The sequence below is a fragment of the Neophocaena asiaeorientalis genome, unplaced genomic scaffold (assembly GCF_003031525.2).
Source record: "Neophocaena asiaeorientalis asiaeorientalis breed wild unplaced genomic scaffold, Neophocaena_asiaeorientalis_V1.1 scaffold134, whole genome shotgun sequence".
Classification (NCBI taxonomy): Eukaryota; Metazoa; Chordata; class Mammalia; order Artiodactyla; family Phocoenidae; genus Neophocaena; species Neophocaena asiaeorientalis.
Genome location: NW_020185339.1, coordinates 16,848,812 through 16,870,515, shown reverse-complemented (window position 1 = coordinate 16,870,515; position 21,704 = coordinate 16,848,812). Strand labels below are relative to the sequence as shown.

General features: G+C 34.3%; 1 protein-coding gene across 1 annotated transcript in view; it reads left to right on the top strand.

Annotated features, from left to right (window-relative positions):
- MSRB3 (methionine sulfoxide reductase B3) overlaps nt 1–21,704 on the top strand; it is a 155,472-nt gene that overhangs the window by 32,400 nt on the left and 101,368 nt on the right. Inside the window, exons 3-4 of the mRNA XM_024737239.1 lie at nt 17,271–17,379; nt 19,006–19,083. Coding sequence (XP_024593007.1) covers nt 17,271–17,379; nt 19,006–19,083 — 187 coding nt within the window. The remainder of the gene's footprint in view (nt 1–17,270; nt 17,380–19,005; nt 19,084–21,704) is intronic.

Below are 21,704 nucleotides of genomic sequence, written 5' to 3'. Positions count from 1 at the left end.
TACGTATCTCTATTACTATACTGTATAAAGAATTTAATTCCAACTCATTAAATATTCATTGAATATTAACTATGAGTGCCAGACATTGTGTGAAGCAGTGAGGATACAATGATAAACAAGATCAAGCCAATTTCTTTAACAAGCACAAGATGGAGTTGGAACTGTGTGAAGACCATTGAACCATATGGTGATGATAAGACTAGACTAAAAGTATTTATGCCTGGGATGTTAGGGGAATCCAGAGGATGCTTCTAGCTCTTTGCTTAGGGGAAGAGACTTTGGAAGGGAGGGAAGGTCTCTGAAGTTTAAGGAGGGCTTCATGGAGGATATAGTGCTTGAGTTAGCCAGATGTCCAAGGAGAGGGAAGGACATTTCTAATATATGAAGTAGTGTGGGAAAAACATGAAGACCTGAAAGAGCAAGGTATGTTCAGAGAAATGCAGGTTACTTAATATGGCTAGCTTGGGTAGGTGAGGGCAAGTAGAAGAGGTAAGGAAGGTAGCCAAATCATGAAGTGCCTTATATGCCTTATATTTTAAAAAATTTAAGTCTTGGGGAAGGGAGGAAGGGGGAGTAAAATGACTTGATTTGCATTTTATAAGGATTATTGATTTAGTATGATGGAAGGTTCAGTGCTAGTTCCAGATATTTCTATGAGAAGGTGAAGATGGCAACTTAATTAAAAGGCTTAATTAGAAGGATAAGGCTTTTGTCTTGAAGCCGTACTTGAATAGTAAATGCGCTATTTTTTTAAAAAAATAGATTTTATGTCTATTTGTGGTGACTTGAGAGGCCAATGAAGCTTAATGCATGGGGTCCACAACCACTCTTCCTGACACTTTCGCTTCCCCTACCCCGCCATGCCCCTGCATGCCACCATTGAGTATGCTGGAGGAGCTTGAGGCTGGAGGGACTCATGAGGTACTGAGAGCCTTAACAATGATCATTACAGTAGGTTTGGGAAGAAGGGGATAGATAAGACAGAAATTCAAGTTGTAGGACTGACAAGGTTTATTTGTTGAATTGTATGTAAGCTTGAGGGAGAGCATCAACCAATGTAGTTCCTGTGCCATGTGGAACTTTTCCATAACGATATACTACATATAATAATTGTAGTATGAAAGTTATTTAACTGATACATAACCATGTTTTCCACTGGAAAAAAAAAAAAACCCAAGATATGAGAGCACTAGCATAGTTCTTGTAACATGAGTTTGTCATACACCAAGGAGGCTAAGTATTTACAGAAGCTTATTAATTAACATGGTATCCCTCAATATATGACAACTGTGGGAGTAAAGTGTTTCATAATGAAATTGTTTAATCAAAATATGTGTCTTTAAATTTTGATATCAGATGATTCAAAGATAAATTCAACAAAGCTGGTAATGTTTAAGAAGTAACCATTATAGTACAATGCTTGAGCACACAAATTCTGGAATTTGACTGGATCTGAATTCCAGCTTTGCCACTTAACTGGCTGTGTGCCTTGGCTTCCTTGTTCGTAAAATGGGGATAATAATAGTACTTACCTGAAAGGGCTGCTGTGAGAATGAAATAGGTTAGGATGTGGAAAGCGCTTAGAACAGTGGCTGGCATGTAGTAAGCACTATATATAAATGTTCACTAGTTCACTGTAGACATCTGTATCAATATACATACATATATATTTTGTATTTTTCTAGTACAATAGACTTTTAAAAACATTTAAATATGTCCCATCTTTCATTTAACTATTTTTACTTTAATCGGAACCACAAATGCACTTTATGTTTGAGAAATAACCATCTCAATCTGTTGTTTTGATCTCTTTATTTTACTTATACATCCTGCTGAACCAGATTCAAGTCCTATAAACATACAACACATTTCTTTTATTCTTACTATCCAGTACTGATGGAAGCTCAGAGAGACTCGGTCTTTCTTACTTAGGGCTTGTAAACCCATTTTATTTTGATAAATGATTTGACTAAAATAGTATTCCATAATTTCTTAGCCATTCAAGCACCCGGTATTTTTTAAAGTGTTATGAGACTCAGTCTTCCAGTGTCCACGTATTTTATAACTTTGATGTTAGCAAAATCTTTGTTACCATCTATTTCTCTGACAGAATTTTACTCTTAGAAACATAAATATGTTGAAGAAATTGCTAAGTTTAACAATAATGTGAAACAAACTATTTAAATTTTGAAAAATGAAATGGAAATGGAAATTCTGGTCTTTATCATTTTATACAAGTAGAAAGGGAAGAGGTCAAAATTGGAGATATAGGAAATTAAGGTAAAAGTTTGACGTCTTGCTTTAATTTACTGTTCCCTGGTCAAAACCCTTTGCAACAAAAATCTCTGTAAATCAAAAAGATTTCTGCTCCCTAGCCAGTACCCTACTAATTGTAGTTTTTATTCAATATGAAATAATTCCAGAACTGAAAAATAATTGGAACAGGCTCTTAAAGTTGATTATAACTGGATTGACCTATATGAAGGCCATATTCCAGAAGGCTGACCTATCATTTTTCAGCTTCGACTTCCTTTTCTTCTTATTTTTAAATAAGGCATAATTTCAATTTAGAGCTTATTAAGTGCATCTGAGTTATGGTTTGCTCATGTTTGTAATTAAAGGTAATTTTTTTTTCTCTCAGAGCTCTTCTTAATTTCCTATAGCAGTTTCTTTTATGTATTAAAAAGAGCACTGGAATAGGAGTCAGAAAACTAACCACAGCTTTGTCATTAACTTGTGAGACCTTGAACGTATCAGTAAACCTCTCCAGATCTCAGTCTCTTTATTTTTCAAATGAGGAATTTAAATTAGATAATCTATTCAGTTCTGAAATTCTGCGATTTTATGAACTGTCATTGTTTTTACTTTGGCTTTGGGTTAGTCAAATCTTAAAACTCAGTACTAATTAATGGCTGGGAATTTATAGAAAAATCTGCTTGGTTGTGGTGGGAGGACAGAAATATTTTCCATGTTTGAACATTAGAATTCCTTGCATCTAAATCAAGACTGAAGCATTATCTTAGGAGGGATTAGAAAGCACAATTTTATACATAGTTTCACTGCTTGATAGAAATGAAGTCTAATTGTAGGTTAGACTAGATATCATGGTAGCTTTCAGCCAAGTGAGAGTATTTGTCTAAATAGTACTAATTACAGTGATAAATTGTGCTTTTCTCTAACATCATACACATAATATGTGGTTGTTACTCTTGACTTTAGTGGCATATTTAACAGTCTCCATGAATTGAAGAGCCACTCGGCAGTTTATGCAGCTTGTAAAGATATTATGTCATAATATTCCAATGCAGAAATTAGAAGTCTTAAAGACAGAAATTTTGCAAATGGTGTTTGCAAGTCATAGACTATCATCTGTGTAAGTACAGCTCTCTAAGAATCAGGGGCTTGTGGCTCCAGAGCTTAGCACAGTGCCTGGCACTTAATAAATATTTGTTAAATGAATGAATAAACATTTGGAAAGTTTACATGTAGGTGAAGTGATAGCTATAACAGACAGTACAAATTTATTTGAGGCTCTTTTGGGTCTCAAATAAATCTAATGAGGACGTTAAATTAAAGTTCATAGTTTGGTTGCCTTTTGAATATATTGTAAAAAAACTTTCTCTTTTCTCACTTTATTGCATTAATACAATATGGTAGATTTCTCAGGTATAAATCACATTGTAGCTAAACAAATAACAACAACAGCACACAAAAAAAATGGTAACACAGATTCAAAGTATATTATCCAAACTTGCTTTTACTTTTTCTCTCAAACAATTTGAGTTTTGGTGATAAACTGTTTGAGGAAGGGAATAAGTACATATTACACTTACCATGAGAACTAAGAACTCTGGTTCTTTTGATTGATTTTCTCTGGAGCAAATTAATATTGTTTGCTGTGCTTTAAGTTCTGCATTTGTAAAGAGGAAATACAGATAAGCACCAGAGCAATATCCATAAACAAGGAATACTACTATTCAAGTTTGAGCTGGCAATATTTCATTAATAGCATCTGACATTGTATTTACCTTAAAGAAAATTGAAGTCATTGGTGTGTTGTTCACTTACTGAATAGATTAACTTTCTATATTAGTTTTAATTTTTAACCATTTTGCGTCCTGAAAACACGAACCATTTCCATGTTTTTTTGTGGGTTTTTTTGATAAAAGTTATGGCTTTTCTCCTCCAGAAAATACATATGTGCACCTATACAATTTTTCATATAATTTCAAGATTTTTTATTAGATATTCTGATACTCATAAGAGAGGTCTCTTTGACCACAGATTCAGAGCCTGCCTTCTAAACACAAAACAATATAAAAACTCTAGTCAGAATGTATAATTTCCGATTTCTGTATTGATATCACCAATGAAATTCTCTCCCATGAGTTCAGTTTAATGCCTTCTATTCTCCAACTTCACCATTCTTACATGTTCATCTTACCTAACTTATTTATTTACATTGAAAGTGCTTTGGGGGAGTTTTTTTTTTAAGAAACAAATTTTTTTTAAAACAATAGACATTCAAATTTCAACTCCCCTAATTCACAAAATAATTTGCAATTAATTGATTGAACGGTATCTACTTTTCCCAGTAGATGGCACTAGATTTACATTCTTTTACCGCATGAAAGGTTATTGATATCATTAGCACATAGGTGCATTGTGAAAACTTAAAAGTATGTAAAGAATATTCAGTTAAGAACACATGGATTTACAACCACAAATTTTTCTGCTTAGATGATGTTCAAACAGTATTTGTAGAGTGCAAAACCTTTTTCCATTTTCAACAGGATTCCAACTCCCTTGTGCTTGGACATCTCATCGAAATTGTCTATCATGTGTAGACTTTCTGTAAACTAAAACACGTTTTCATAAATTAACTTATCTTGTATCCAAATAGCTGATTTAACAGTAATTTATAGTTTTATATGTAGCTAAATTTTCTTCAGCAGACCACCCAAGAATTAAAGAAAATTTCACATTTTGTTTTGCTATGTTTTGAATTTTTATAGAATCTTGAAAATGTTATGAGTTTAACATGTTGACTGTTAAGCATGAATCCTTTTCTGCATGATAGAAATGCTTGATAGAAGTGCTAAGAAAAATTATATGTAAAATGTTGATTAATGAGTACTCTAATGCAGCTGTATTCTTTTCTAAAACAAAATGTTTTAGTAGCTCCGCGATGTAACAAAGTATTAGTTGATGCTGAAAAGTTGCTGTACAGCATATGATTATTAGATGAGTTTGAAAGTCGTCTGTGCACAAGGCTAAATTGCTATAGTATGATAAATACATCTGTGTGAATAAGGTGTTGGGCATATGGTTTGTTAAATGTGGATTTTGTTAATTCTTTCTTAAATATAGAATAAATTCTTCACATACATTAATAATTATAAAATACATAGCAAAATCTAGTAGCAACAGAGATAAAATGGGCATGAACAAAAAATAAATTTTAATTTTGTTTGAGAAATTCTCTAATTAACGACTAAAGAATATAAAACATTATCAGTTCTGAAAACAAATGATAATTCTACAGAGTTAGTTTATCTAGACAATATGCACTTTTGGGGAATCATATAGGTAGAATTATTAGAAGTTTATTTATCTAAACATGTTCACAGTAATTTACCTGACAGATCATAGAAGGATTTATTAAAACGAGCCATCTTTTGCTCTTAACAAACACGTGTTTAATGAAGGAGTGGAACGTGAATGAGAGTTCACAAAGAGTCACTAATATTGAGGCTAAATACTTGATGAGTATTCATTGTCAGTCTTTTCTAGCTTATAGCTTCATCCCAAACATTTTATTTAGAGACTGAATTTCTTATGGCCGCTTTTGCTAGATACATTTAATTGAAAATGCTTTGAATAGATTTCACCGAGATGCAGTGGCAGATTATTTCTAATTATTTTTGTGTCTTTGCATTTGAAATCAACCATCTGAAAATTTAAAATCCCCATTTTTTTTATTTTAATTACCTCGTTTTTCTCTCTCTTTTTTACATTTAGTATATTTGCACTTGTATTAGTCACTTAAAAATGCATGTTATAAAAATATACCATGGGGACTTCCCTGGGGGTCCAGTGGTTAAGACTCCATACTTCCACTGTAGGGGGTGCAGGTTCAATCCCTGGTCGGAAAACTAAGATCCTGTATGCTGTGTGCACAGCCAAAATACATGTGTGTGTGTGTGTGTGTGTGTGTGTGTGTGTGTGTATACATATATATATATGTATATATATACACACACACCATGTGATGACAAAGATATCCGTTATTTAGCTGATTTTTAAGAGCTACACATTTATAGAATTTAAATTTACTCAGTTACTACTATGGTAAGCATTTCCTTCAACACTAGATATATTTATTGTATTCAACCACGTAATTGCAAGTGAAGAATGGATTGCTAATCTAACTCGCTAGATTACTTAAATTTTAAGCAAGCAAAGATAATCTAAAATTCTATAGCTATAGTTTTTAAGATTTTGTTTTGTTACAGAAATGCATGTTCGCTCATAGAATATGCTCTTCGTGGCATATTCCATTTTGATTAATAGTTTAATATTTCTTGTGCAAATTTTAAATAACATCACAGCAAGTTTCAGAGCTTGCTGTCCTGTTACTGGTATTGATGAAGAAAGAGACTGGAAGCATAATCTGCATTTACTAGTTTGTTTTTACCACCAACTTGCTTTCTGGCCCCAGAATCTGTTTTGTACCCTTTATTCCTATTCCTCATCTGTAAACTTAGAATGAAATACACTCTTGTCAAATTGTTCACAGATAGATATTACCCTCAAGTGTTAACATTATCTGACATTTCCCAGAAATTTATTCTGTGCCACTTTAATCCCTGTCTGTAAGGGAGAATAAACTGGAAAAATATAAAAAGTCAGGGGTGGAACATCAAATAAGTCTGGGAATGCTGATAGGTTTGATCATCAAAATCTATTTCTATTACAGGAAAACCCTTGGTTCCTGCAAAGTGAGCTACAGAAAGGTAGAGATTTTTTTGTCTGTTTAGTTGACTACTCCGTCTTAGCAACTAGAATTATGTCTATCACATAATAGGTGTTCAATAAGTATTTGTTGAATGAATGAATGGTGATGAACAAGTAGCAGCATCTTATGTATCAGAATAATGCCACGTAGTAAGTAATGTGATCTCTGTTCTTAAGGAATGCACATTCTGAGAAAGATGGCCACTCTGGGTCCAAATTTTGTTATCTGTAGAATGGAGGGAGTTACATACTTCGTGTTTTTCATTTCCTCCTTTGCTTTACTATTGGAGGAAGGAGTAGAAGAAGTAAGAAGCATCGTGCTTCTTTCTGCCCAGAATGGCTGACTAGCTTCTTGGATTAGGATTTGAAGTAATGACAGTCCTCCTGGAGGATATTGAAGGAACGCGTAGATGTAATTATAATTAGCAGGAGGTACTAGGAGGGGAGGATGGTGGTGTAGGGGTGAGAACAGGCTGTGGGCACATGGGTTAGTGAAAGATGGGCATGTTAATGTACAACAAAGCATTGGTTCAAGAGAGAAATATATTGAATGAGAGAATTAAATGAGGAAAGCTGCAAATGAGGAGCTTGCTCTCATTAACCAGGTGTGTGACCAGGTCACATAACTTCTTTGAGCCTTGGTTTCCTCATGAGGGCTTTGGACTAGAAGATCATCAGTTCCCAAATTATGAACACTCATTCTACTAATACCCTGTAAAACTGATCCCATCATCAAATGGAGAAACTTTGCATACTACCATGTTTTATAAATTCTAAGATGAGCTGTTTTTACATTTCATCATCTTGGTAATGAGGATGCAGCTTAAAAATTATTTTGATAAGAAAGTATTGTGTCATGGTTTGATTGACAACTCTTTTTTACTTTTCTGGTGGAGCATAAAATAATGGTGCGTCAAAATACCACATGTTCAATAATGCACATCAGCCTAAGAAAGTCTGTAAGAAGTCTTTATTAGGAAACCCATGTAACCTAGATTCTCCTGATCTGGTTTGACTATAGAAACTTCTCCTTACCCCTCAAGAGGAACTACTTGTGAACATTGTTTTCAGAGCCAGTGTTTCACAGGATATGTTTTGGGGAATGCTGGATTAGGTAATCTCATAGTCTTAAATCCAGAGAATTAATGGAATATTAGTCATAATAAAATATTTGAAAGTGGAACTCTAGAGAGGTAATAAAGGATTCAGAGTAGTAATAAAGAAAAAACTTTAATCCATCATTTATTTTTTTTAATTTCACTGGTTTATTAAGCAAATATTACTGTTGCACTTTTTAAACTAAATTCTAAGAAACATAGCCAGAGCCATCATTTAGAAAACATCTTTTAGGAAGAAAATTTAAATAGTAATAATTAAAATGGAGAGTTGAATAAATATTTAAATACAACATACACTTATTTAGGGCTTACTCTTCTTAGGGCACAGTGCGAGGTGCTGGGGATGCAAAGATGACCGAAATTATCCCCCAGTCCCTCAAGGATATATTGAATAATTAAGAAGTCTTATGCCTTTTCTCTAGTTATCTGGCTGATAAAGAAAACTGTAAATTTTTTGAATTTTTTTTTCTCCAGAATCTCTTAGATTTTCGGGAATGTATAGCTAGACTCAGATTTAGCTGTCCACTGAGTGGCAGTTGCAGACATATTTTCTGCCCATCGAGCTTAGTTAATTTAGATTTTAAATTGGATTTGGGTGATAATGTAATTTTAGAAATTTACAAAGCTGAGCTCTTAGACAACATAAGTTTTATTTTCTTTCTAACAAAAGCATACTTGATGTTACATGGAAATAAAATTCTGCATGGTAATCTAAGAGGGGGCTCCTTTCCTTCCTTTTTGTGGGTGGTTACCTCTCATCTCCTCAGTCTGTGCTCCCAAAGCGGTGAGGGAGGATGGGAGAGAGAACTATTTTTTGCAGGTCTTTTTGATTGCATGTGAAATGTAGAATGGAAATGAGCCTGTCTGTTTTTAAATTTTTTTTTTCTGTACTGGCTATGATGTTCTAGTGAAGACCCATACTGGAAAAAAACTTAAAAAAACAGGGAATCCCCTAACTTCGTCAGACATTTCACATGCAATCAGATAGACTTGAAGTTAAGTAACTTTCTCTTCCACTGTTGTCACTTGATGAATGCAGTGCCTTTAAAACTTCTCTTTTTACTCATATGCTTTGCAAGTAAGAAAATGCTTTTTTGGATCAAGACATATTTTAAATATTTCCCTAAACTCTAGTCTTTATGGTCCACATTAATACAAAAGTCATTGCTCTTGTATTTGCATTACATTTTGAAGTACTGATGAGTACTCTTTAGTTTTATTTGCTACCCTTAGAGAATGCTGATAAAATGACTATCACGCATGTATTCAACAATTAAAAATTTGTAACCCACAAGTAAAAGAAATGTAAAATGTGGTTTCTGTCTTACAGAGTTCATTCAGATGAGTGTATCATCGGATGAATGTAGTGGTAAAGCTCTCTGTTGTCACCTCTCAAGAAAATCATGCAGCCTTACAGATTACTTAATATCAAAGGCTAGAATTTAAAATCATATTAATAGACTTTAGATACTGTGGCAAATACATTTACTCCCACTGACTTACAGTGAGAAAACATTGGCATATTTCCCCTTTAATTTTAAAACTGCCTTATTTCTCAGCTGCCCAATTTTCCCTCTTCCAAATCAGAATCTACATTTTATCTTGGCTATTTTGCTTTGTTAAATTAGCTAATCCCACTTACATGAAAGACTCTTTGATTACCACCTTGACATTGTACATATCTGACCACACTACATCTATCAGCTTGTCTGGATGGAGTTCTCTCCCCTATTTGAATCTTCTCTGGCCCTGTGACCCTGTAGGTGCTGTTTCTGCAAATAATGTGAGTTTTCCATATCCCAATTATAATTGGACCTAGTCAATGTAGGTGGGCAAAGTTTAAGAGTGTTAATGTCTTCTTTGTTAACTCTCTTTACACAAAACTTTGCATATATTTTTACTATAAGACTGCACATTGTATTGATTGTTTTTCTTATCTTTTCTGCTACAGTATGTGCTCCCCTAAGGCAGAAACCTTGACTTATTCATTTTTAACTTTCCAGTACACATCACAGTTCTTAATTCACTGTAGATGTTTAATAAATAGTTGTAGAAGGTATGAATTAATATTAGGCTCAACAGTTTATGTCTTCAAAGAATTTATAATCTGGGAAAATAAAGCAGAAGCAACTGACGACATTTGAGAATAATTGCAATATATTATATTAGCTCATGTAAATAGTACCCTGCAGGGTAAATACACTAGTACTAAGGATATTCAGATGGAAGATCAGAGTAGGGGTGAATTTATCAGGATATGTAGACTTGGAAGGAAAACTTCCTTGAAAATATTTTCTTAGTTTATCTATTCAAACCTTCAGTATGGAAACCAGAAGGCCAATTTTATCATTCAACTATGCACCACTAAACCATATGGTCTTGTTTAATTCAAGAAGTTTAAAATGGTGTGTTGCCGTGGCATGCTTATACGTCCATTAATGTTAATTAGAACTCTGTGCATGCATCAATAGAATATAACTGAAACTGCTCTGTAGAACTGTCTTATATGAAGTAATAGAAAAACAGCAAGAAGGCATTAAATGTGATTATTACTATGAGAAATAAAGATATGATTTTTCTCACATATAGAAAGGAAAACAAATCCTTACCTTAAAAAGAAACAATTGTCTGCTTTCTGATTCCTAAGATCTAGAGTTTTTGTTTTTTGTTTTCCTTTTGTGTTATATTTAGGACTTAGAGGACAGATGAAATTAAACTGAACCTAAATGTAAAAATCAAGAATGTTTTTAAAAAATGGAAACTAAGTTGAGGTACTAATTTTATACTTTCTTTAGTTATGGATGTTCCCTGCTACCACCTGAAGCAGGGAGTTATTGAACTGTCTCCGAAGGGTAAAAACATTGTTTGGCCAAAGGATTTTGCTCTCTAGGCCTATCAAAAATTCATCACCAAAGAATGTCTGTTGAGTATCTTACACATAGCTCCAGGTTGGGAATGATGATCTATAGTCTGAAAGGGATGACATTAAATACATAGAGCAAATTAGCAGAGACCGCATGTCTAATTCTGTGTTCATCGTTCAGCCAAGTACTCTCTGAGAGCTATTTTGAGTATACCACTTGGCTTAAAGGATTTCACTAGGAAGGAAGGAAGGTAATGTCAGACAATGTCTGTACTAAGATATGCAATTGTAAATTTCCAGATGTAAAAGCATATTCTTTTTTTGTTGTTTACCTACTCCATTCATATTCAGGTTTTAGTACTTGCGTTGCAATTACTTGTCTCCATCTCTACCACTGGAGTATGAACTTTTCAGTGTATTCATCTCTTTCATTGGCCATTTCCACTGGGTGTTCAGAAAGCTCTCCTTTCCGATAGCAGCATAGTCAACTTCCTCTCCTCCTTAAGGCAGGGCGGTGCTCAAAAGTCACATCCCTGAGTCTTACCTTGACCACTCTATTTAAGGTTACAGCCCTTACTTCTAGCACTCCCAGTCTTCTTTGCCCTGCTCAGTTTTGCTTTTTTTCCATCCTGTATACTTATCACCTTCTAAGAGGCTATATAGTTTTCTTACTTATTTTCACTGTGTTTTATCTGTCTTCCCCTACCCCCGCTGGAATGGGAGCTCCATGAATGTAGGATCTTTATTTTGTTCACAGATATATCTTAAGTACTTAGAATAATGCCAGTGTATAGTAGGTGCTCAGTAAGTAATATTGAATGAATGAATGAGTATTTTTTAGCACAGTGCCTGGCACTCTGTAAACACTCAACATTTTTGATGACTTAAAAAACCAGTAAGAAAAATGTCAGATCAGTGGTCCTCAAAGAAAGTCCTACAGCCCTAGTTGCATGGAAACCAGAGGACTGAAGCCAGAGTGGCATGGCATCTTAGATTGTATGTTAATCTCAGGAATGCTTTCCCTGTATAGGTCTACGTTGAGAGAAAAAATCAGAAAAATTGAGCATGCTTCTACAAGCATGGAGCTTTTCTTTCTTGTGCTTTGCATTTTTTTCTTAAAGCCTTTATTAAATTACTAGAGTGCAAAACACAAGAGAAAAATGGTTCATGGCATATAATTTTATATTCTGTTATAAAAATGGACTAGATTTGGTTTTTATAAATGCCCACTTATTTAGAAATTCCTAACACTACTACATCTGGGATAAAAGTTTCTTTAATTTCCCAGTATGACAGACTAATAACCAACTGAAAATTATAATTTATAGTGAAAATTAAAATACACCATTTTTAAATATAGTAGCAAGATATTTCAACATGAACTTTACTGTTTTAACCTAGTTAATTCAAAGCAAAACAAGATAGTCTTATCTCTTATTCACTTCTTATTTTGGGAAGATATTTAATAGTTTCATTTTTTCTGATCCTAGGACCAAAATTAAAGTTATGGGATCTTTGGATTTTGTTTTGTTTTGATTTTTCGCACTGAAATATAAGATTTATGACTTAAAAGTGCTCTAAGATTTAGTTAACAGATTTGATTTACTTCTAAACAGGACTTTAAAAAGCCTTTCAACGTTTTATAGACTTTGTGAGAATCCCGTTTGAACCTTGTCACTGACCCTGTGCTGAAGGAATGAACACAGAGAATACAGACATTGGCTAATAGACAAATGTTTTTACTTTTCTGGATGTACTGTAGCGATTATTACTTTTCTCTCTTATTATCTTAAGTTGTTAGTGATAGTTTTCAAGCTGAAAGTTATTGCATAATTTAAGAAGAAATTTGTAGCATAATTTTTCCATGGGCATTGCAGTCAGATAGCCTGGGATTTGAGTCAGTATATCTATTTGCTGCTTGTCCTTAGTAAGTTATGTTATAACCTCTCTGAGCCTCAGTTTCTGTATCTGTAAAATGGGTGTGACATTTACCTCCTAGAATTATTGAGAGGATTAAATGTAGTTACATGAAAGTGCCTAGAAACGTGCCTGGCACATAGTAGGCACTCAAATTTTAATTTTCTTCTCTTCTTTCAATTCTCATTTTAATCATTTTTAAAGGTAACTTGTGAGGAAAATACTGTTCTAAGGGAATTATTATGGAAAAATAATTACCAATAAAATATTGCAACACACTGAAATACCTGATCTGGTTACCTTTTAAAATACAGTTTTAACTTCAGAATTCACTGTAATCAAAATGATAATATAATACTGCATTTGTTTAGACAGTGTTTGTTAAGTGCTAATTGCTATGATCCTTATAGCAGACCTCTGAGGGTGGTAGCACAGAGAGACCCATTTGTCTGAGGTCACGTGACTAGGAAGCAGGCAAGGCAGAAAGTGAACTCTAATTCAAGACAATACTGGCTTTGAGGCAACAATATGGAACAAGCTTTGATATAAAAAGAGACTTTGGGCATATTTTAGCAAATAAATGCCCTCAGATAGGGTTCAAGGTGGGTCTGATATATACCAAAGTTACTCTGTATGAAATGGTGTTATGATTAGATACCAAAGTGGCAATATTACCCTCTCAAATATGCTTTGTGTTGCGTGTGTATACACATATGCTCACTTGTGGCTTCGAAGTACTCTATTAACCATTTAAATAAAGGAAAAAATCTTTCCCTAACATACTTCTAAGCCAATTTAGGGGTCATTGAACAGATGTCATATAATACTAATGTTAAATTACCCTGTGTAATAAGAAAATTACAGTACCTAAGTGAAGATAGTAAAGGGAAACCATCCAATGAATTATTCTAGAATTTCAAAATGAAATGATTTCTTTGAAATTAACAGTGGCACCACATGACTTTAGAAAAGTGAGTCTGATAGGGAAAAGGGAAATTAGAGACAAAAGTGAAGCCTTTCTGTGTTTATATATGCCAGTTTTTGGTTATGATGCTAGGAGAGCTAATGTAATAGTACAGCTTTCAATTGTCCAGGAAGTGTATTATTATTAAACTATGTGGCAAGAAATTTATTAAAATCTGACTAACTTTTCATTGTTTAGTATTAAATCACAATGGTTGTTTCTAGTCCACATATACTTCCTTTTGCTATTAGGTACACTTTAAAAGCCTAATTATTTTGAGAACATAGTATGACCAAAGAATAAAAATGTACAAAGTTTGACAACTTTAAATAAACACTAGCATTTCTTAAAGAACAAACCTCACTTACAGTTAGGAAACAATATTTATATTTAAGGTTGAAAAGCCAGGATGTAGGAAAATTTTGCTAATTTGGAAGATGACCTTTAAGTGCACCAAAACCAAATAATTTGTAGGCTATGACATAGGGCACATTCCTACAAAATTTGTGTGAATACTGCTTTAGTGGTTCTTGAAAGACAAACAAAGAAAGCTGGAATGAAATCTTTATCCCCCTTACAAATAAGACGGAGACTAACAAAAGAGTACAGCAGCACTCTTTCAAAGCTTGCCATTAAAACGAGGTCTCTGTAGCACAGCTAATGAGATGGTTCATAGTAGAAAACAATCTGTTTTTAAGAATGTTTAGATCAAAAGTAATTTCTAATCTATGAAATAAAGTTTTTTCAATACCCTTCATTCACCAGTGAAGCTTTTATGTTTGTCTTATTTACTTCAATCAGATGTTTTCAATTTTACCTTTTTTCCTTGTACAAATCCTTGACATGGTTCGTCAATACTGACCAACAGTTTTATTCTTTTTCTTCAGAAAAGAGAGATTTTTGAGAGAGGGAGAATGAAAAAGAGAGAAACATCTTTGCCTAAACGATTTGCAAGCATCTGTGCTTTAAGCTACTTTTTATGAACACTCCTTAGTAAATGACTCAAGGTAAAAAAGCAGAAAAGCATCCAATGTTAGGAAATTGCAATCCAATACCATGTAATTTAAACCTGCAGTTGCTTCTCTTGTACTAAATGACATACAGATGGGTAGCTTAGTTCTCTCAACTTTGGGAACACAATTGGCCTTTTTGTATGAATGAACGTATATTAACAAAAATATTTTAGACAGAATTGTTTAATTCTAATTGTATAGATTTTAATTATCTGTGCCATTGGAAAGAATAATTTTAACCAAGTTATTCTGTCATGTCAGATTTACAATTAATGAATTTTGGGGGATAAAATCCACAAAAATACAACCCTTTCAACATACAAAGCAATAAAAACAAAAAGTTACTTTTTAAGACGTCTATAGCAAATTGAGCAGAGACTCACCTATCACAGCCAGTTCTGCATTCAAGTTGTGGAGAGGCTTGTTCTGACAGGACAAACATTTCTCAGGGAAACATTTCTATCTCTTAGAAAATATTAAAAGTGTAAGTAGTAGGCATTTGCATAAAGCCTAGTGTAATATGGGGTTCAGTGAGATGAGAGACCAACATGCCATTAGTGTGATTTGCCAGCTGTTCCTGTGGATCTTTTCAGGCCAGAGCAGGGCCAACATCCTTTGTGGAAGGTCAGAAGAGGCGCTATTTGACAACCCACAGGCCTACTCAAAGGTGTGTTTTGCCGTTTGGCTCTGGTTTGCTCTTTTGCTGCCTCCATATTTTCTCATAGAGAATCAACCACTCTATCTTGGTGGCCCTGATTCTGGAAGCTGATATCCTTCTTCAGTCCCACAATCAGAGTCAGTGGTTAGTTAAGTTTCTCCTGTTTTAATTTCAGTGATCTCGTATACTATGACATTAGGTGCCTTAAAAGTAAAAGAAGTAGAAAGCATTTCTATTCCTAAATCATATTTCTTTTATGTTTCAAAACAAATTGAGTTTAATATTTGGGGAACTGAGCAAGCTTTCTTTCAGTAATTTCGTAACATGGTAGGAAATTTTTGCATGTGGTGACATCTGCGTGCCTCTTTCGCACTGTGATGGAAAAGCAAAGAAAAGCAATTTTACTGCAGTGAGTAAGGGTTGCCGTGTCTGGAGTTATTGATCATCCCGTGGTACTCATGGGGGATTGGTTCCTGACCCCCTGCAGATACCAAAATCTGAGGATGCTCAGGGCCCTTATATAAAATGGTGTAGTATTTACATATAACCTATGCACATCCTCCCTTATACTTTAAATCATCTCTAGATTACTTATAATACCTAACACAATGTAAATGCTATGTAAATAGTTGCCTTAGCATGGCAAATTCAAGGTTTGCTTTTTGGAACTTTCTGGAATTTGGGGGGGGAATATTTTCCATCGTGTTTGGTTGAATCCATAGATGTGGAATCTGTGGATACAGAGGGCCGACTGTATTTCTTTTCAGTCATTTGTTCAGGTAAGACAAAATACCCCATATAAGCGGGTATTGTCTGGACATTTTATTGCGGTCTGTATAAGTTGAAGTAAAAGTTAACATTGTTATTAGAATCTAATTAAAATTATTTTACCATTCAAATATATTTAGCCAGTGAAGTCTTCCTAAGTATACTTTATAAAAAGAAAAATGTAGGTCTCTAAATAAAATCACATTCACTTTTGCTTTTCTTTGTCTTTCCTCCCTCCCTATTTTTCTCACTCTTTCTTTGGAACTTCTTGATTCTGCATTAGTGTAAATGCCTTCTCCTGCAGTCTATTAAATGTTTCTTGCTGCCCGTTTAAGCGCGGTAAGATACAGTCTTGCAAGAGATATTTGTTTTTAAGGACTCTTCAGAACCTAGTGAAGCCTCTGACAGAATCACAGAGAATTCCTAGCTGTGGAAAGATACATCTTTAGGGTTCAATAAACAAATAGGATAGTATTTAAATCACCCAGGTTGGAAATTGAATGAGGAAGGTTTCGGGCTATTCTAATAAACGAATGGAGAGTTATTGTTTAATATAATATGCCCATCCTCTTATATATACAGCATAAATGCTTATAAATAGAGTTATGCTTTTTGAATTCATTTGAAAAAAAAAGAAATTCAAGGTACTGGGAGACGTAAAGGATGTATCCCCACCTTGTGAATGTTCAATGGGTTTTTACTGTTGCCTGCCAGCAGCTTTGGCTATAGCACATTGTCAGTGCTCCAGTGGAATCACCTGAATCTTGAGTCCCATTCTTTTTAAACTGAGAGAAATAGGCAGCTGCAGTTCAGGTAAGTTTGTCTACTGTGTTAGGGACTGACCTGGTCATTGACAAGTGACTGCAGAAGCTGTGCTGTGATGGCCAGCCAAAGCAGTTACTTAGGATCCAAGCTAAAAGTCCTCCTTCTCCCACATCCTCTCTCTTTCCAGGGTCATGTAGGGATAAAAAGAGCTGTAAGGTGGTCTTTTCCCAGCAGGAACTGAGGAAGCGGCTGACACCCCAGCAGTACCATGTCACTCAGGAGAAAGGGACCGAAAGGTAAGGCGAGCTTACGAAAACGCCATTAAGCAAGAGCTAGTTTTCTTCATTCTCCTTATCCCCCTGCCCCACCTTTGAATCCTCTTCCTTGCCACTTAATTTAAAGGATTCTATACTTATTTGCTAAAGTCTACAAATTAGTATCCTTGAAAAGGTTGAAAATGGTATTGCTTAGATTAAGACTAAGTTTTATTTATTCTTTCTCCCATTTAATGAACAACTCTATCTTTTGTAAAGTCACAAGGCTTTTGTTAAGGGCCTGTTTCTAGTTTACTACAAAATGTGTGGAAGTAATAGCGATTTAGGTACATTTTTTGGGAAGACATCAGAGTAAGCAAAACCATGAGGGACATGGCACTTTGCCAGGATACTGAAAATTTGAAGGTGGCCATTGTAAGTATAGACGTTTTGGCTGCAAAAAGAAGGTAGCATAATTTAGTTCCTTTCTACCCCACTCCAATTTCTTTTTGAAGCACATGTGGAGAAAGTATTTATTGGCTCATTTGTGGTTGGAATGTCAAAAATTTTCAATAACTGCCCTCACATGGCTTTGGTCCTTGGAAGTTTGCCCTAAGTCCTGAAAAAAGAGTTTGTTCACTTCCAAGACTGTTTGTAGTGAATAAAGTCTCTCTCAGCTGATTCCAGCTCAAAGGTAACTTGCCAAAGTCCAACCATTTTGTTGTCTAATTTATACCATGGAGCTTGGCATAAGGCTGTAACTTACCTCTGATCCAAATTTATTAACGATGTAACTTCTTGTTTTCATTCATGAAATGAAAGAGCTCTTTACCACACGTGGGGTCTTTGTTAATAGGCAACACTGTCTTCCTGTCACAGTATATACTGTTTACTGAATTCACCAAATGCTGAATCTCTGACAACGTATACCTTTACTGCACGATGAGTTAGCGATGGACTTCGGTCTTGGTCCAAGTCATCTACCCGTCCTGTTGTGTACATGACTAGCAAAATGATTTAATGCACACAAACAACTAGAGATTAGGTCATTCTTAAAAATTCTGTTTATAAAAAAATTGGACCTCATAAAGAGGGTGAAAGGATAATAAAAACAAGCTGCAGAGCACAGACTTTTTGTTGGGCTAGCACAGCTGATTTGTATTAGCTGAATGACCTCCTAGCCTTTAAGATTGTTAACTTAGAAAAATATTCCCTTAAAGCTGCAATATTCCTTTTCAAACCAAAAAATAAGACTCCTTCCACTGGAAGTGTTGGACCCTTCTGCATTTTCTGGTATATACTCTTGGACACTGTAGAGTAGCAGAAATCTTATGTAATAATGTTTTTTTTCTGTGAATCTGAACTACAGGCTTTTTTTTTTTTTTTAATAGGAAAAAAAGTTTTCTAAGCATTACATAACTAGATGGCCTGATTTTTTAAAAAATTTAACCCACAGTAGTTTGGAGTTGTTATATGCACATTTTATTATACAGATTTGAAATGTATTAGTAATGTTCAGATTTCCATATGTTTGGTCTATTCTCATTTTAGGACAAAAAGCCCTTGAGAGTTTTCTTAGAAAAATGTATTTTAAGCAAATAAGTTCTATAAGAAATAATGCTAACTTGTTTAATTAAATTTTTTTATGCTCTGTTTATTGTGTATCAGTGCCTTCGAAGGAGAATATACACATCACAAAGATCCTGGAATATATAAATGTGTTGTTTGTGGAACTCCATTGTTCAAGTAAGTATGTTAAAAACCTATGGATATGGACAAATCACAGATGGCAACAAACTTGGTATTGTCTGTGCACATTAGAATCTTTCCATTACTAAATTTTCTTTTTTCTAATTTTTCTATTTCCCCCCCCCCCACCAAAACAAAAGTAATTATTGACTTTCATGATAAACTACCAGTTTGGTAGACTGGCTGATTTCTCATTGTTTGGATCTTTAAAATACCTAACGTTAACTTGTTCATCTTAGTAACCATGGTGCTTAGCAGAGCTATAAAAGAGATTTTGGTGAACGTAGAAATGTCTATGTATTTATTGATTTTTCTGTCATCAAGTGATGGCCCTAAATTTATTTATTTGGCCATGATGGAAGTTCTCTGTGTACATCTTTCAGATTGAATAGTATCCACCAAGTTGATTATTCATACTTCTGCAATGAAGGGCAATAGCTGTATTGAAAACAAAATGGGAAATATAATCGATACTTATGCATATATAAGTAAATTACATACTCTGAGTTTTGCATTAATCCAGAATCTTTGTTTTAAAGATCCCAATAGTTTACTATAAAACAGGCCAGTACATAGACTTTTTCAACAGAATAGTTGTATTCTGGAGATTATGGATCTTAATCAAGAAAGAAAGCTCTTTACTAAAAATTTATTTATGTAGGTGGAGAAAATCCTAGAAGCCCTGTACTTCCCATAAGGATGCTGATTTGGGGGAATAAAAAGAAAGAAACCTTAATTGAGAGTAAATGTCATTTATTTAAAACAGAATTACAGACTTCTTAGGGGAAATGAACAAACAAGAATCTGATATGTGTAGCAAGTAAAACATACTTAACATCTCTCCACAAATGTTTCCTTTTGAAAACACTAGCATTTACAGATTTCCCAGAAATAACAGGAAACAGTAGTTTCCTTGAAAAAAAATTTTTTTAAGTTTAAAACCTTTCTTAACTTGCATAAACCTTATTGCACATTAGTGTTGGTTGAGAATCTGTTCTGAATTCTTACGTATTTATTCTTTCTGTTAAAAAAACCAGCCCTTCAAATTGTCACCCATTTCCTCTCAGAAAACACACGTCTTTATATTTCAACACCTTTAGTTTGTGTCATAATAGTTGATATAACACTTAAGATAGTTGCTGAGCCATGTTAAACTTGTTAATATCCCAAATGGTAAAAACTGGCCACATCTCCTTTGCTTTTTGTTTAAGATTCTTCATTTCTTTCCCTATTATGTGATTCAGTAAAGTAGTGGATCTAAGGAAAACTTACTGTTTTAAATAAGAAACAGAACCACTGTAAATGAAGGATTTAACCCATGTGACATCTTGAGTCACAAATAGTAAAAGCAAGACCCTTATCCAAACATAGGTGCTGCTGGGGTTCAGGATTTCATATTTGATGTGATATTGACTCTAAAGGAAACTTTAGCATTCTTGTAAGGAAAGCTTTTGTTTTCTAAGTTTTTAAGGAATGTAGTTTAATATTTTTTATTCTATATTTAAAAAAAAAAAAAGTGTGCTTCTCCATACTTGGTTTCTTGTCATTTCTAGGGGGAACAATATCCCTGCTTTGGCCTTAATTGTAGAATACAGTATTCTTTGTCCTGGTGCTGCTTTCTTAGTACTGGAGAACTTGTGCCCTGGGTGGCCACAGGGCATGGGGCCACAGGGCATGGACAGTTTTGAGGGAAGCAATTTTCTGGTCCTTAACCACTATACAATACACTTTCCTGAAACTGCTGTCTGTGTCTGAGAGAGTCTGTAGTCGGCCACCTCTTCCTTCCAATCTCCTCTGTCATAGTCACCCTTCTCCCACTTCACAAAAGATATCATACCTTCCACCCATCCCAAATATTACTATGACTTGTTGTCACAGGATAAAATCTTCAAGGCATCAAGCAAAAGGACAGTTCAGGAAGGCATTACTTCTGAAGGAGAGACCCATGAAAGCAAGGCCAAAAAAAAAAAAAAAAAAAAAAAACTGAGAAATATTGAACTGGTAAAAAAGTATTGAAACAGTATTTCATCTTGGAAAGGCTCAGTCTGCCTGCCAGCTGTCTGCTTATCTGTCTCTCCATCTGTTGTCCGTCTATCCATTTTCTACCAGTCTTAAGTGAGATGTGTGTCATGAAAACATGTATCAACATATTTATTCAAAAATTTTAAATGAAAGTCTTTGTGTGTGTGTGTGTGTGTGTGTGTGTACAGGAAATAAGTCTGATTTACTTGATAGACAGGACGGTGAGGACTGCCTTTGCAAATTAGGTTATATGGTGGGCTTCTCCCGTTCATTAACTGATCTAGATATGTCACTCTAAGATTTTGACAGAAATATATTTTAAGCATGTCTATATACAGAACACCAGGTAATTTATCTTTTTTCAATTATTTAAATTTTTGATAAGAAATTTTAGCTGTCACTTTAAAATGTATGAGGAAGGGTGTATCAGTCAGCACCCAATATGGATACAGAAGCCACACAGTAATTTGAACAGGAAAGTTTAATGTAGAGAATTACTGTGTGTGACAGAGGATTATGGTGATGAGGGATTGGCTAGTAAGAAGTAAATAGAAATTCTAAAGAAGACAAAGATAGCAAATATAGGAAGCTATCAT